The 15,980-nt window shown below is 40.2% G+C and overlaps 1 protein-coding gene across 2 annotated transcripts in view; it reads right to left on the reverse strand.

Moving 5' to 3' along the window:
• ghrb (growth hormone receptor b) overlaps positions 1-15,014 on the reverse strand; it is a 33,783-nt gene extending 18,769 nt beyond the window's left edge. Inside the window, exons 1-2 of one of the 2 annotated variants that reach the window (XM_082538325.1) lie at positions 14,218-15,014; positions 498-585 (exon numbers count right to left, since the gene is read on the reverse strand). In XM_082538325.1, coding sequence (XP_082394451.1) covers positions 498-576 — 79 coding nt within the window. In that variant the 5' untranslated portion in view covers positions 577-585; positions 14,218-15,014. Of the gene's footprint in view, positions 1-497; positions 586-14,035; positions 14,126-14,217 lie in introns of those variants that run through there. The other variant, XM_082538326.1, reaches the window with a different exon arrangement.
• Between the last annotated feature and the right edge of the window lie 966 nt (positions 15,015-15,980).

Here is a 15,980-nt window from a genome sequence, read left to right on the forward strand (position 1 = left end):
AGTGTTTGGTAGAAAGCCAGGCCTCTACGAACTGAACAGCTTCCCATTGTTTAACAACAGCCGAGTGCTCTCTGTTCAGAATTCCTGGGAAGCCACTTCACTAGAAATCTGCTCTCTGCTCACCGAGGCTCTCTGTGAATGTGTTATGCAACCCATTTCATTTAAAGCCAAAACAAGTCAGTAAGTATGCAACTATTAGTATTTTACATTATACTAGGCTCAAAGTCTCCTGTGACCATTAAAAGCATCCTGATCTCTGGTAATAGTTCCCCAGTTATTATGATGTTCCTCAATTTTTATTCCCACAAAACAGTTCAACAGCATCTGAAAATCTGGCTAGTAGAAGGCACCAGATGTCATAGCAGTAGAGTTGCAAAACACAACCAAAGGCACGAATTAATGTCATTTAATGACTGTGTTTTCAAACCTGAATCAGGTCTTCCACAGCTTTACAAACATGCATGCTGATTTATTGAAATAAATATTCAAAATCCTACCTGGTTCTGAGGCCGACTGCAGCACCGAAGCAGTGAGGATGTGAAGCACAAAGAGGAGCATGGTGAGAGTGTGAGCCATGGTGTGGAGCTGTGGAGGAGACATGTGGGTAATGTTAAGTTTCTCAGGGCAGTCCACTGAACCACACAGCTGACGAAGGCCCAGCCCACTACCACCATTAAACCAGTACGCTCCCACCGGGGCGTAACTAGATCTAAACCTCTGCTGAGGCACTGTTATTTAAGGCAAAGAATTTTTTTTCCTGGTTTACTAAAATATTCTATACCAGCTTCCCATGCTGAACGAATGTTACTACTTCGACGACTGCCACACTGCTGCAGGTGCTATACATTAGTAACAATCTCTGTATGTTTATAGTTTCAGCTTGCTTGTAAGAAAATTGGATTAACTTTATTAAACTTTGCACATTTGCATTCTTTTGCAGTTTTTCTGCACAATAACTGATAAATAAAAAAATCCATGACTTGAGTAAAGATTCTAAAATAATATATAACAACCTAGTGCTTAATGCATGTAGAAGACCAGCTGTACTGAAAACAAGAAAACACAAATATTATTTATCTCAGAAATCTCTGTCCTCCCCCTCTCTGTCTTCCTCTCTCCTTCTCTGTGCAAAGGTAACAGTGAAACAGAATTTATAACAATAAAGTCATACCGATATCCTAAATCAATACGGGCTGCTGCTGGCCATGGACAGGTAACATTCTTTTCACTTGTTCATACCTGGATCTGTAACTGTCCTATACTGTAAACAAACACTGAAGGTTAAAATTAGCCAGCCAGTGTTTTTGACGCTATTTAAACAGCAAATATGCTTAAGCAGAAACTTATTAAGTCACTTTAATCACCCTTCATCATCACAACAATTTGCACTTTTGCCTGCTAACGCTTCAGGTAAGACTTGTTTTAAATCTGCACCACTGATTTGTGTCGTTAGATTACCTCTTCATCTTCTTTCTGGGTTAGCATTAGAAGTTAGCATTTTAGCATTATTTTCCAAACTATTATTGCTATTATTTTCAGGGCTACTATGGTTTTGGGAGTGCTTGAGCGCTCTAAAATTCTTTTCTGATTAGTTTTTATTTTTATTTATTTTTGACATTTTGCCTTTAATTCAGTTTATTTTCAGTTTGTTTGCTTGTTTCTGTTTAGCAGCTTTAGCTATTTATTAATTCTTATCTAGAACATTAGTAGAGGTGTTACAATAAGAACACAGAAGTTGTTGAAAGCAGTTGACTCACGGTTTTTGATTGGTTGAGTGGTTGCTGGAAGCTAACAAGCATCCGCCAGCCAGTTAGGGAATACACATTTTTCACTAGCAACCAGTGGTTGCCGGGGGCTCGCTGTATGACTGAGGCCTTTGTTAAATACACGGCTCAATTCCCCCAAAATGGATTAAGCCTCATCCTAGACTAAACCTTTTTTCAATAGAGTTGTCACAGATTTTTTTTTTCCTTTTAGTCTTTTAGGTTTAATCCGTGTTTGGGAAACTGGCTAGTAAAATCCTTTATAGTTAAGCTTTCAGTTTAAGAGTGAGTGACATTTTCAGATTTGTCCATCCACATGTCTAAGAAATTTCTGAGCTAACAAGCTAGCCCAGTGTCCATTTTAAGCTAGTTGCATGTTGCTTGTTTTTCCAGACACCACTACGTGCTACATCTTTTGCACTATCACAATTTAATGGATGCATTTCTTGTTACCTGCATTAAACTCAAGAAAAGAATAAATGACTAAGTCTCATTCATCCACACTTCAAATCACTTTATTATATGAAGCTCAGAGTGCACAAAGAAGCAGCAGCAGAAGCAGAAACTGCAGCTTCTTAACGCAACGAAATGATGAAGCAGTAAGACAGTTACACTCACTGGCACCTTAATTAGGTACACCTTGCTAGTGGTGACTTGGACCCCCTTTTTTCCTTTGAAAAACTGCCTTAATTCTTCACTGTATAGGTTAAACATGGTGCAAACATGGTGATAACATCGTGCAGTTGCTGCAGATTTCTTGGTTGAGTGGGAAAATCCCTTCAGATCAGCAGTTCCTGAAATACTCAGACCAACCCGTCTGGCACCAACAACGATGCCACGTTCAAAGTCACTTCAGTCACCTTTTCCCCCCATTTCAATGCCCAGTCTGAACTTCAGCAGGTCATCTTGACCATGTTTACATGTCTAAATGCAGGCTTAGCAGATATGCATTAAAAAGCAGCGGAGCAGGTATACCTAACAAAGTGGCCAGTAAGTGCATATCCATAGCAGTATTTTAGCAGCTGTTCAAAACTGCAACCTGTTTAATGACATGTTTTTGTTATCTTTTTTTTGCTACACAAAGATGGGGATGAGTGAGACAACACCAGTTATTCGAAAGCAGCAAGGACAAGCAGGTTAAGAAATGTGTTTTATTCATTATGCTTCTTGGTATTCACAAACAATCCATCTTTCTTGGAAAGGCATATTTCGAAATACTAAACAGATTTCTTCAGCCAGTGGTGCTGGAGTCCTGCCAGCTCTTGTGAAATCCAACCTTACTACTTCTCTGGGCTTTGCGTAGCTCTTGTTTGCTGACATCAGTTGCAATTTTTTCGGTGCCAAATTAATCTACCCAGAACTCACTTCTGTGAGCTTAGATTAGAGGTGTTAATGAGGGATGATAATAAAGGTCTTTTTGTATAAATATTTCTCACAAACACTTATTATAACATTTAAAAACTTAGCACTGCTCAGACTGTTGGAGCTTATAAATTTGTGCCAAGGAATTTTCAAAAGTTAAAGAAAACGCAAAACCACATATATGTTAGGATGAAGGCGGTATTTGTTGTAGGCCTTGTGAATGACGCTGCACCACATACAACTCAGAAAACACTTTCAGTGGTTTCAAAATGTTTATGTTTTAATAATTTAACTCTTTCACAAATAAAGATCTTCTATGCATAATGATGAGTTTTCACACCTCAGATCAGGGATGTCAAACTCATTTTACACCGTGGGCTACATACTGCTTAAGTGGACCGGACCAGTGAAAGTCCTCCACATTTAATCCCTGACATACTGTATCCTAAAATAAGAAAAAGTACAATTTAAACAGCATGTCTCAGTGTTTATACATGATAAAAAAAACATGTTGCTCTAGTAAATGAATGAAATGTGTCAACATGACTTCTTAGGTTTAAATTGTAAGACATGAATGTGCAAAATTTTGGACACCGGGCCTCATGTTTGCGATCCCTGCCTCAGAACATATCAACAAAGATGTGGTTTGATCTCCATTCGAAGAGGCAGAGACCTTCTGATGCAAACCCATTCATGTTGTTCTCTAAGCCTGTTCAGCTTCGATCTACATGAATGTTTCTCTGATGTCTGCCGTCTTGCCAGTTTACCGTCTCCACTCTAATATATTCACTGCTATTTGTTGCCGTGCTATTCAAAGATGTGCAGCAAGGTCATATTTCTTTCTTCAACTAAGCTCACTTTGGAGCATTGACTTTCTTAGACTTAATTTACAAATCACCCAATATTAATTTACTAAAGGTTTACTGAATGATATCAGGACTTACAGTAGGTACATGTGTATTTTTGTATTCTTTTAACTTTAAATATTTATCAGAATTAGACACTTGCTTGGTTTACAGCAATCACTGATAACTTTCCTCCTTTTCTTTCAAACTCATTTTATACAGAACATCATTAAAAATGAAGAAAGTGACTGATAAATGCATCAGTTAGTTTCACACAATTAGATCAGGGTTATTCGATGTCAGTGTATCGAATTCCTCCCGTCTGACAATCTTGGATTTGCCTGAAAAAACAAAAGCTGCACTTATCGGGAATTATGCAAAATTTCAAGTCTCTACTGTGGTTATTTTTCTACAGGCAGGGCTGTTTTTAGATGATTTTCTAGCATCGTTTTCAGAGGGCCCATTTGAAATCCCATTATCTAAAGTCCTTGAGCTTAACTTTTTTAGGATAAATATCTCACAGTATTGTTCTGAGAAAACAGATTCTCAGCAGCTAACACAGATTGGCCCTAAAATGTTTCAATATATGTGATCACTGACAGCAGATTTGGAAACCTGCAGATACCACACTTCTGTAGGTAAATCACACATAACCTTTAACTTATAAAGTGGAGTCAAAATGCACACAGTAGTGTAAGTTAGTGTTTACCTCTGTTTGTCTACACGGAGTTAAGAAAGTACGTTTCTTACATGTGCAGTTTTTTTGAGGGTTTTTTTTTTTTTAACTCATGCTCTTCCAGACTAAACTTTGCTCACAGCTGCAGAGGTCAGAGCCTGTTAAATAAACACACCTGGGCTCCGCTACCATGTTCAAGGCCAATACCAGGTTCTAGAGAAGCTTATCATAACTTTTTAACATGTATTCAGGGCCTCGTTGTACCGGTGTTTGCACAAACAGACATAATTTCAGTTTTCATAATTTTTATGAGCCTTAGTTATGTCTAACGATCAGGCTTGATTCCCCTGTGTCCAACAGCAGCAGTAATTATAATGGGGACAAAGGAGGAAGTACACAAAGTATTCTCAGTGCTTCACTTGTTCCACATTTTTTCATGTTACAGCCTTATTCCAAAATGGATTAAATTCCTTTTTCACCTCAAAATTCCACACACACTACCAAATAATGACAACGTAAAAAGAAAACAGCTTGAAATTCTTGAAGTTTTTGTGTATATCACACAAATATATTGCTAATTAGTGAAAGCATTATTTTAAAAAATAACTAGCATTTAATAGAATCTGATATGATTGCAATTTTTAACACTGTGATATATTATATGTTTATGCCAACATATACTGCGATATATCATGGGTTTTTTTTTCAACTGCAAATGATTCGCCTCAAAGTTACATTTTGTCAGTATCTGTTTTATCTAATAAGATTAAATTATCTCATGCCAAGTCTTTATTTTGCTCACCAACCTTTTTAACTAAAAAGTGTTGCCCACAGACAGAGTCAGAGCCATCACTCTGAGATTGAATGGGTCAAGTTGGCAAATACATCCAACCTGTTTGTGATAATACAGTAACTGTGAGAAATTATTTAAGATCATAAATCTGTTTATGCTTGAAACTAGGGCTGGGCAATATGGCCTAAAATCCGTATCACAGTATAATCTGAAGCATGTGCGGTAACGATATATATCGCGATATATTCTTTTCCTCTGTATACCGTGTTTTCCGCACTATAAGGTGCGCTTAAAATCCCTTAATTGTCTGAAAAATCGACAGTGCACCTTATAATCCGCTTTATCTATGAATTCTGGTTGTGATTACTGACCTCGAAACCAATTTTATGTGGTACAAGCGCTCAAAAATCTGTCAAAAATGTTTTAGAATGACTTTGGTAAGCTACGAAGCCGCACCACTTGATGGATTGTGGGAGCATTACAACTACCATAGTCAGGAGCCTCGTGGAGTAATCTGGGTCCAAAACTTCGTCTGCTTCAGGTCCTAAAGTCAAACGAACACTGCGGCATCACTGAGAGTTAAAAACTGTCTAAATTTTTCATCTTTAGTATAATGATCAGCGTTGCTGCTTTACCAAGTGTAACAATTAAGTTTAACATCCAAGCATGAAAACAGAATTTATTAAATTTAACAGAGTTAGAAGTTAGCAGGAAGTTAGCTCGCTAGTTTCCACCTAAACATGATATTGCATGTTCTGACTGAGAGATTTCTGAAAGAATTTAAACATACAGCTCTGCTATCACTTCCAGCATAAATGAAGACAGAAAACTAAACAACAGTGACTTTTGTAGAGTTAGTGAAGTTGGATTAGCTGGTATATAATGATGTGCTACGTGACCGCTAGCGACACAGCTATTTTAGCATAACAAACACAGTGAAGCTAGAGGATGAACGCTAACTTTTTCCACTCGATAAAGGTTAACGTGAGGGTTCCTGATGGTTAGAGACAAATGCAATCGCATGGCATGATGCTTTAAATGGACCAAACTTCAGTCAGGAGAACAACTGAGATAATCCATCCACAATACGAGGTTAGTCATTAATTTACTGCAACAACATGGAAATAGAGCAGCTGCGAGAGAATTCAACATTGATGAATCAATGGTACAGAAGTGAAGCGCAGTTTTTGGTTTTCCTCATATTCCAAAACGTGCTTCTTCTCTTTGCTATTACTGCCAAACGGCATAATTTGCAGATGATATTGCTTGCAGCCACTGCGATGCTTTCGACCAAAACAGGCTTGATGACACCATCAACATGCGCTATCGAGGTACAGTGGTATAGTCAAAATCTCTACTGTTACATTCCCCTGAGGGGTCTAGGCGGGGAGGGGGAAGTAACAAAAGTGACCGGGTCAGAAAAAGGAGTCAGGGAGGCAAAACAGTTAAATAAAACAGTTTTATTGAAGTAATTCAACTAAAGGAGACGGACAAGCCGTTATCACCATAAAAGAAACAAACAAAACTCAGGCGTCGGTCAGTAAGGCAAAAAGTCAAAAGGAAAGCGCAGCTCACTAGCTGGGAACCACAATACACAGCTCACTAGCTGGGAACCACAATACACAGCTCACTAGCTGGGAACCACAATACACAGCTCACTAGCTGGAAACACCACAAGACACAGCTCACTAGCTGGAAACACCACAAGACACTCAGCTCACTAGCTGGGCCCACACAAAATGGCACTCTGGCCCAGAGCTCACCCTGCTCTGGGCTTAAATACCCTTAATTGCTGATGGGAGTCAGCTGTACAGGAGGGAAAGGTGGCACCTCAGGCAGGAGGTAGTGGGACACACCCACACAGGCACCCTCAGGAGAGAGAGAGAGGCCCTGCTAGGGCCATAACACCCCCTCCCATAAATGCAAACCCATGGTTTGTCAAATTACCATAACCAAAAATGAGTCCATAACCGTTTCATGACGAATTTTGCAGGCTTTCCACCTACCAAACCGCGTAGCAACGGTTAGGCATGGCCTGCGGGAGCTGCCAATCCCATCTCAGTGGGTTCACCACATTACCAGAGAGTGGCCCCAGACCCTCAAAACAGTGTCCCATGGGATAGCCGGGGCTTCGAACCATCGCGTGTGGAGAACCCAGCAGGCAGCTAGCAGGCTTCACTGAAACACAAACATGATTGTTAGCAAGGGGTGCAGGTCTGAAGGGTGGTTTTGAACATGGGTCAACCAGCGGCAGCTCAGGGTTAGTTGGCCTCATACACTGATTACGGGGTGCTACCGAGCAACTGTGCTCCAGGTTTAGCCTATCAGTAGGCCTGGCAGGCTTGTCAGTTTGAGAGCCACGACTGACTTTACTCAAAACAGGCCCCTCTCGTGTTGAGTGGGCTTTCTGTTTGAGTGCCAGTCTGACACAATTGGCAACCACATGGCCAGGCTTGTGACAGAAAAAACACAGTTTGGGCCTAGGTCTTAACACCATAACTGCGTTTTCCTTCTTAGCTGGCCCACTCTCACCTGTCCAGGATGCGCTATAGTGCAGAGGGATATCCTGTCCCACAGCACTTGCTTTGTGAGTCAGCCTAAACTCATCTGCCAGGGTGGCAGCTTGCTGTAGAGTTGTAACCCTCTGTTCACTTAAATAAAGGGCCACAGACTCAGGAACAGAGTTTTTAAAATCCTCCACCAGCATAAGCTCACGTATGGACCCCACATCCTTAACCTGGCTTGCTGCACACCACCTATCAAAGAGCCTCGCCTTCTCCCTGGCAAAGTCAAGATAGGACTGTCCCTGCGCCAACTCCAACCGTCGAAAATGCTGCCTGTAGGCCTCAGGTACCAGTTCATAGGCTTTGAGGACGGCACTTTTGATCTTTCCATAAACCAGGCCGTCCTGCCTAGACAGACCAGAACACACTTCTTGAGCCTTACCTGTCAACCGACACAGCAACATCACCCCCCACACATCTTGAGGCCACTGCAGTGCAGTTGCCAGGCGTTCAAACACACTGAAAAAGCTGTGAACACTGGATTCACAGAAGTCTGGAACCAGGTGAATGTTATTGCTCACAAACAAGCCTCTAGACACCTGTACACTAGCAGCTGTGTCAACCATTTTGGGGATGGTGAAGGGTTAGAAACACACCACCTAATTAGGACCACTGCCACACCCGTCTGCCAACTCAAGCAGACTACCCAATAATTAACCGATTAATGGAAAACTACACAACTTACTTTAACTGACCAACTTACCTCTTGCAGTATACACTAAACAAACACAACTTACCCAGTTCCTAAGCACAACAAACTTTACCTATCTTCTGGAGCGTGCCGGGCTCGAGGCAACTTGAAAGGCGAAACTTCAGCGACTGGAGCCCTGAATTGCCTACCCCCAACAGGGAACTAATCCCCGCCCAGGATTACTCCAAAAATAAAAAAGGCAAAACAACAAAAGAGTGCCCGAAGGAAGAACTTAAAACAAAGCTCAGCTGGACACTCACCTAACTAAACTGGGAAGTTGAATCTCCAAAGGTAAAAACAGCAAGATAATCAAAGACCAATTCCAACTCAAAACTCCCTTTTCAACAATCCCGGACGAGCCCCCACTTGTTACGTTCCCCTGAGGGGTCTAGGCGGGGAGGGGGAAGTAACAAAAGTGACCGGGTCAGAAAAAGGAGTCAGGGAGGCAAAACAGTTAAATAAAACAGTTTTATTGAAGTAATTCAACTAAAGGAGATGGACAAGCCGTTATCACCATAAAAGAAACAAACAAAACTCAGGCGTCGGTCAGTAAGGCAAAAAGTCAAAAGGAAAGCGCAGCTCACTAGCTGGGAACCACAATACACAGCTCACTAGCTGGGAACCACAATACACAGCTCACTAGCTGGGAACCACAATACACAGCTCACTAGCTGGGAACACCACAAGACACTCAGCTCACTAGCTGGGCCCACACAAAATGGCACTCTGGCCCAGAGCTCACCCTGCTCTGGGCTTAAATACCCTTAATTGCTGATGGGAGTCAGCTGTACAGGAGGGAAAGGTGGCACCTCAGGCAGGAGGTAGTGGGACACGCCCACACAGGCACCCTCAGGAGAGAGAGAGGCCCTGCTAGGGCCGTAACACTACCGTTGGCCAAATTCATATTGTTTCTACCGTATACCATTTATACCGCCCACTCCTACTTGAAACAAAACAAAGGTTACAGTATAAATACTATCACTTTTCCTTTTCCACCCAGGGAAACTTTGTAAAATACAAATAAAAATTCCAGCGATTTGCAAATTTCACAACCCCATGTTTTATTTATAATAGAACAATGAAAAACATATGAAATGTTTAAACTGAGAAAATGTACAATTTTATGAAAAAAATATTGGCTTAATTTGAATGCAGCAGCACGTTTAAAAACAAAGTCTGGACTAGAGCTGGGCGATATATCGAGTTTTTAAAACATATCGATATATTTTTATACGAGATATAAGATGTGACAATATCCTTTATATCGATATAGTCTATGTTACGTTATACTTATAGTTGTGGAGCCGCAAGTTTGCCTCTCTTTCGTCTACTTTTGTCTCTACGCAACATTACTCCGCCTCGCCTTCACTGAAGACAACTCCCCCTCCTCCCCCATCGCTTCACGTGCAGGCAGCGACAAGATGGACACGGCAAATCTCCGTTAACGAGTTACTGCGCATCGCCCCATGCGTGGGGCTGGACGGCGTCAACGTGTTAACGAGCTAACCATGCTAACGAGCTAACCGCGCTAGTCCCTACGGGCTGCATAGCCTAAAATCCTTTCATTCTCTCAAAAGTTGACAGCGCGCCTTATGTATGAATTCTGGTTGTGCTTGATGGCCGCGAACCGATTTTATGTGGTACGCGGCGCTCAGCAATCTGTCAAAAATGTTTGAGTACGATTTTGGTCAGCTACGGAGCTGCACCGCTTGATAGATTGTCGGCGCATTACGGCTACCGAGGAGCCTCGCGGAGTGATACGTACTGTGCTTCAACGTAATATTACCGTATTGTGTGTGTATAAGGACCATAAATAGCACCTGTAAGAGACGTACGTGGTTATGCAGTGGATTTCAAACTCCAGGCTGTCAGTCACGCAGTAAAACTTGGAAATAGAGCTGCTGTGACATCTGTCTCTTTGTTACTATGCTCAGCGTCTTTTAGTTTACATTTTGACTGCACAATTGTGAGCTCTTTGTTATGCACAAAAACAACATTGTTTTATTTTATTTATGGAGCATTATTATTTAATGAATGCTCATAATTTATTTTTGAGTAATTTTTCATGTACATCTGTGCTGTATGTTAATAAAAGTGCTTGTGTGACATCTGGGACACAGTGTGACTAAGAACTCTCTTTTTGTTCTTACTTTGTGGCTTAAAAAAATATCGAGATATATATCTTATATCGCCATCCAGCTAAAAAATATCGAGATATGACTTTTGGGTCATATCGCCCAGCCCTAGTCTGGACAGGGCTGTATTTACTACTCTGCAGCATCCACTCTTTCTTTTAACAAGTCTATAAACATCTGCGATAGCTGAGAGGAAGGTTGTCCCATATGTCTCATATAGGACTCTAGCTGCTCACCAGTCCTGAATCTTTGTCGTACAAATAGTTTAGGGTAGATCTGGATCGCAGGCAATAGCTGCAGCTTCCGGTTTAGCATCGTCTTGCTGAAATATGCAAAGCCTTCCTTGAAAAAGACATCATCTGAATGAGAGCATTGTTGCTCTAAAGCATTGATGGTGGTGCCTACTGACAATAATGCAGCCCCAAACCATCAGAGATGCAGGCTTTTAAAGTGAGTGCTGATAAAAAGCCAGATGATCCCAGAGGATGTTTTCCAAAAAGAATTTGAGATTTCAGTTTGTCTGACCACAGAACAGTTTTCTACTTTACCTCAGTCCAGTTTAAATGAGCTTTGGACGAGAGAAGATGGCAGTGTTTCTGGATCATGTTTACCTCTTTGCATGAACAAATGCATTAACCTGCATTTGTGGATGACACAGTGACCTGTGCTCACAGACAGTGGTTTCAGAATCATGCCTATTTTTAATGCAGTGCTGTCCGTGGGACTATAGATCACAGTATCCAATACTGATTTTCAGTCTTGGCGCTTGCACACAGAGATTTCTCCAGATCTTTTAATGGCATCATGCAATGTGGATGATGAGATATTAAACCCTTGGTCATTTTATACTGAGGAACTAAAACTGTTTCACAATTTGTAAGCACAGCTTTAACTCCATTTTCCAGCCCTTTTAAAACTACTCATACTTGTCTTGAAATTATGCATTTTCTCAGTTTAAACATTTCAGGACCTTAAAAAAAATGAAAACAAAACAGTAAAATATATTTTGGGTGAGACTGCATTGGGTTTTTGTTTTTTGTTTTTTTTTTTTAACTAGGACAGGGCTGTCAGATTTGATGAAAACAGGAAACTTAACACCGTGACAGGCAGGGAAATTCCACCTTAGGTTTAAGACTTTAAAGCTTTGCACTCAGTTACTTCACAAAACATCCAGCCACGTTCAAATGAGATTTTATTCCTGCAAATAAGAAGAGAATTTTCTCATTAAGAAAAGCCTCTTAGTTCAATATTTGATGGAAGTCTGTTTTTCCCTTCAGCTTCGAGATGTTTTGGAAAGACATTCTTCTCAGCACATCATCTCCAGCACCACCCTCCATTCATTAAAAACCAGACTTTCTTCTAATTCTTCAAACTTGTCTGAGGAATAGTTCTCCAGGATGTCACTCACATTCAGTGCAGTCCTTGTATCTGATCATTTTCAGAGGAATTTTGTTTTATTTGTTTGTTTGTTTAAACAGTATCTAAAAGTCAAGCCGTAAAGAAATAGGAAAAATTCCAGCAAGACCTGACACAGGACCTGAAAGATACATCTGTGTCCTCAGCAAATCCATCTACTGTTCACTGAAGCTTCTCAGAAATTGTCTCAGTGTAAGGTTGGTTATCAAGAAGCCATTCCAAGGGAAACAGGGAGAAAATACTGAAGTATGCCATAATATACAAGAACTGGAATAAAAACAGTGACAACAGGTCTTATGAATCCATATTTAAAATTGATAGTTCAAATTGTTGTCATGGAGTTCAGAGAGGCTGTGTCATGGATTGGGGCTAAATTTGCGGTGTTGGGGATATTGTTAAAGTTGATTAGGAAATTATGAATGAAGGAAGTACAGTAAGATTTTGATCTACCATTCTGATTCCATCTGGAAGGCATCTGATATGCTTAATTTTTCAGCATGACAGTCTCAAACACACTGCCAGTGCAGTAAAAGCAGACCTGGATAGAAAAGATAGCAGACAATGGAACAGAGCAAAGAGCTTTGAACGTCCCTTGAGAGACCCGGAGAAGTAGTCCTGAAAACTACATAAAGAAATTACAAGAATAATTGCATTTGCATGTTTCAATAAATCTCTGCACCTACTTCCTATTTTCCTGATAAAATACAGAGACATTGTCAACCTTAGTTCTTAGCATTCTCCCCAGATGATTCAGTTTTTGACTCATTCAGTTAGAGAATCTTCTTCCTGGAAATCCAAGAGTCCTCTAGCACAGCAAGTACTCCAGATGACCGCTAAAGCTCTGTTAGAGTGGTAGAGGCATCCCAGGCTATTTTGAGGCCCTAGTTACTACTGGTGGCCCTAAATATCTTTCGTTTTTGAGTTATTGAAGCCAACGTGTTCACAGGAACCCTCAGAGCTTTAGAAACGGTTTCATACCCTCTCCCTGATCAGCACCTCGCCACAGGTTTTAACGGATTTTGTCCTGACATGCAGCGTTAATTATAGGAGCTTAAATGCACACTTTTGAACGTCTCTAAACTATTATGTCTAGTCCCCTAAGGTTGCCACGAGAGGAGCCTAGACAGGTTCTAGATGCATTTTCAAAAATTGCTGATTCAAACAAGATACATCTAATGCCACTTTGCATTCAGAGTCATATAATCACATAGTGCTGTGCCAAAGTTTTGAGTCACCCCTCATTTCTAACTTTCATATTATCAAAATATATTTTCACTACATGTTAGCTGAAGATATTAAACATGGAATGCAGCGCTGCAATTCATCATAGTGTAGGAGTTAATTATTTCCCTTTGTAACGTTCCTAAAATCCATGAGGCATTTGGAGTATTTCACTTTTAGTGTCATTGCCAAATATTTGATTATTTTTTAATTGTTTTTCCAATAATCAACGAATTGATTAATATGTGCTTCTTATGTAACCCCCCCCCCCCAAGTTCTGTTTTGTGTGACAATCCAAAAAGTAAACTTCTTTTAGGTTTCGTAAAGATCTAAAACCCCAAAATTGCTCAGTTTACTCATTTAAGACGAAGGAAAGGAGAAAATCCTCAGGAAAAGACACATGAAAAGAAATCCACATGACTAGAGAATTTTTGCTTGGAAACATTACATAGCTTAATTGATTAATTAGTATTTTCTCAAAGTAATAATAATAAATAACTAAAGTAAAAATTAAATTAGTATTAAAGTAGTTCTAAACAAATGTAATGAGCAGGTGGCAGCACCCTTACTGTTTACACAGTCGGAGTTGTGTCCTTTCCCCTCTTCAGGCTAACCTCATGAAAACGTGAACGAGAAGCTCTGACAGTATCACACACAACACAAGCAAGGCTTAATCTACTGCGTGTGGGATTCCCAGATCCACTGGTGGCTTTTAGATCCGCGTGGGTTACAACACACATCTGTAACTCACCGCAGTGTGCTCGGTCCTGGAGGTCTCACTGCTGTCCTGGGTAAAGCTGTAGCAAAGGCGAACGCACGCAAGAAGGAAAAAAAAAACTAAAACTCCTACTTCGCTCAGGAAAAAATGACCTCCGGATTATCTCTGCTGCGAGCCGTGATGGTTTTTATGTTACTTTTATTTTTGTATTTGTTCACAGAATGCGGGATGAGCTGGCAGCGCTGTCGAAGAACGCCTCGCTGTGTGTCAGTCGGCAGCAGCTGTGATGTGTTTACGCTGTGGAGAAGCAAAGAGTGGCGCCATCTACCGGTGGAGTCTGAGAACAGCAGGAAAACAGTGAGAAGGCGCTTACCGGACACTTTATTAGGTACACCTTGCTCCTGTCTGTCTTCATGGATCTGTGGGATTTAGATGTGGTGACTGTGGAGGCCATTTACGCACAGTGAAGTCATTTTCATGTCCATGAAACCAGTTTGAGACATGGTGTGTTCTCCTTTGTGCTCATAAAGGGATGGGCAAGGTTAGCAACGATCAGGTAGGCTGTGCTGGTAAATGATCCAGGGATCCATGTTGTTTATGCCAAATTCTGAGCCTTCCATCCAAATGTCACAGCAGAAATCTATTTTGGTGAGCCTGTGTGGATTGTAGCTTCAGTTTCCTGTTCACAGCAGACAAGAGTGGCACCTGGTGTGGTCTTCTGCTCCTGTAGCCCATCTGCCTCAAAGTTTTGCATAAGATGTGATGCTTGTCTGCACACTTTGGTTGTAATGATGGGTTATTTGAGTTTCTGATGTCTTGCGGTTGAAGCAGTGTGGCCATTTTCCTGTGAACTCTGTCATCAACAAGTACCTTTTTTTTTTTTTTTTTTTACCAGAGAAAAGGACTTGTGACCCAGAGAACTGCCACTTACTCAGTGTCCTTTCTGTAAATTCGAGAGATGGTTGTGTGGGAAAACTAGATCAGTAGTTTCTGAAATACACACAACAGCCTGCCCCTCTTGACCATTTTTACATGCCTAAATGTACTGAGTTGGTGTCACAAATACTGAGATCCTATATGTTAGGGCAAGAGAAGAACATGCTGGGAAATTTAGGAGAAGTGGACATTTGCTATTTATTTTTCCCAAATTTGCCTTGTTGGCAGCTTTTGTCTTGTAAAGTTTTTTTCTCATGAAATTTTCAGGTTTTTCTAATAACTTTGTCACATATTTAACAATAAATCTGCATTTGTTCTCATTAATTCAATTTAGTCAATATTTGACAATATTGACAATTTTTTCTTGCAAAATGCAAAAAATTGCCATGTTTTTTCTCAATTTGCTGTTTTTGTGTTTCTCAATTTCTCCTAAATATGACACTTTTTGTCTCCTGAATATGACCAAATTCATATTTTTTCATGTGAATTTGCTAGATCTTTATTTTTTCCCTATATATTTCTGTTTTTTTGAGTAAGTAATATACCAATTTTTTTCCAAAACATTTGCCTTATTTCTTCCAATTTTAACAATTTTTTCTTGTTGATTTACAAAATTTACAAAAAAACTAAACCTTTTAGTATTTTCTTAGTCTTGTATTTTTTCACTCTCACCTTTTGTCCTTTGCAATAATCATAAGTGTGTCATGTGCATTTGTCTTTATTTGTTTTATAAAAAATGTCAATATTTTTCTGTCAATGTTGAAAATGCTCTGGGAAAAAAATGGATAACACAGTATCATCTAAACAATTTAATATATTTACATAATTACGTGCATTAGTCAACCTTTTTAATAACGCTC

This window comes from Aulonocara stuartgranti, assembly GCF_965226115.1.
Source record: "Aulonocara stuartgranti genome assembly, chromosome: 7".
In the NCBI taxonomy this organism is placed as follows: domain Eukaryota; kingdom Metazoa; phylum Chordata; class Actinopteri; order Cichliformes; family Cichlidae; genus Aulonocara; species Aulonocara stuartgranti.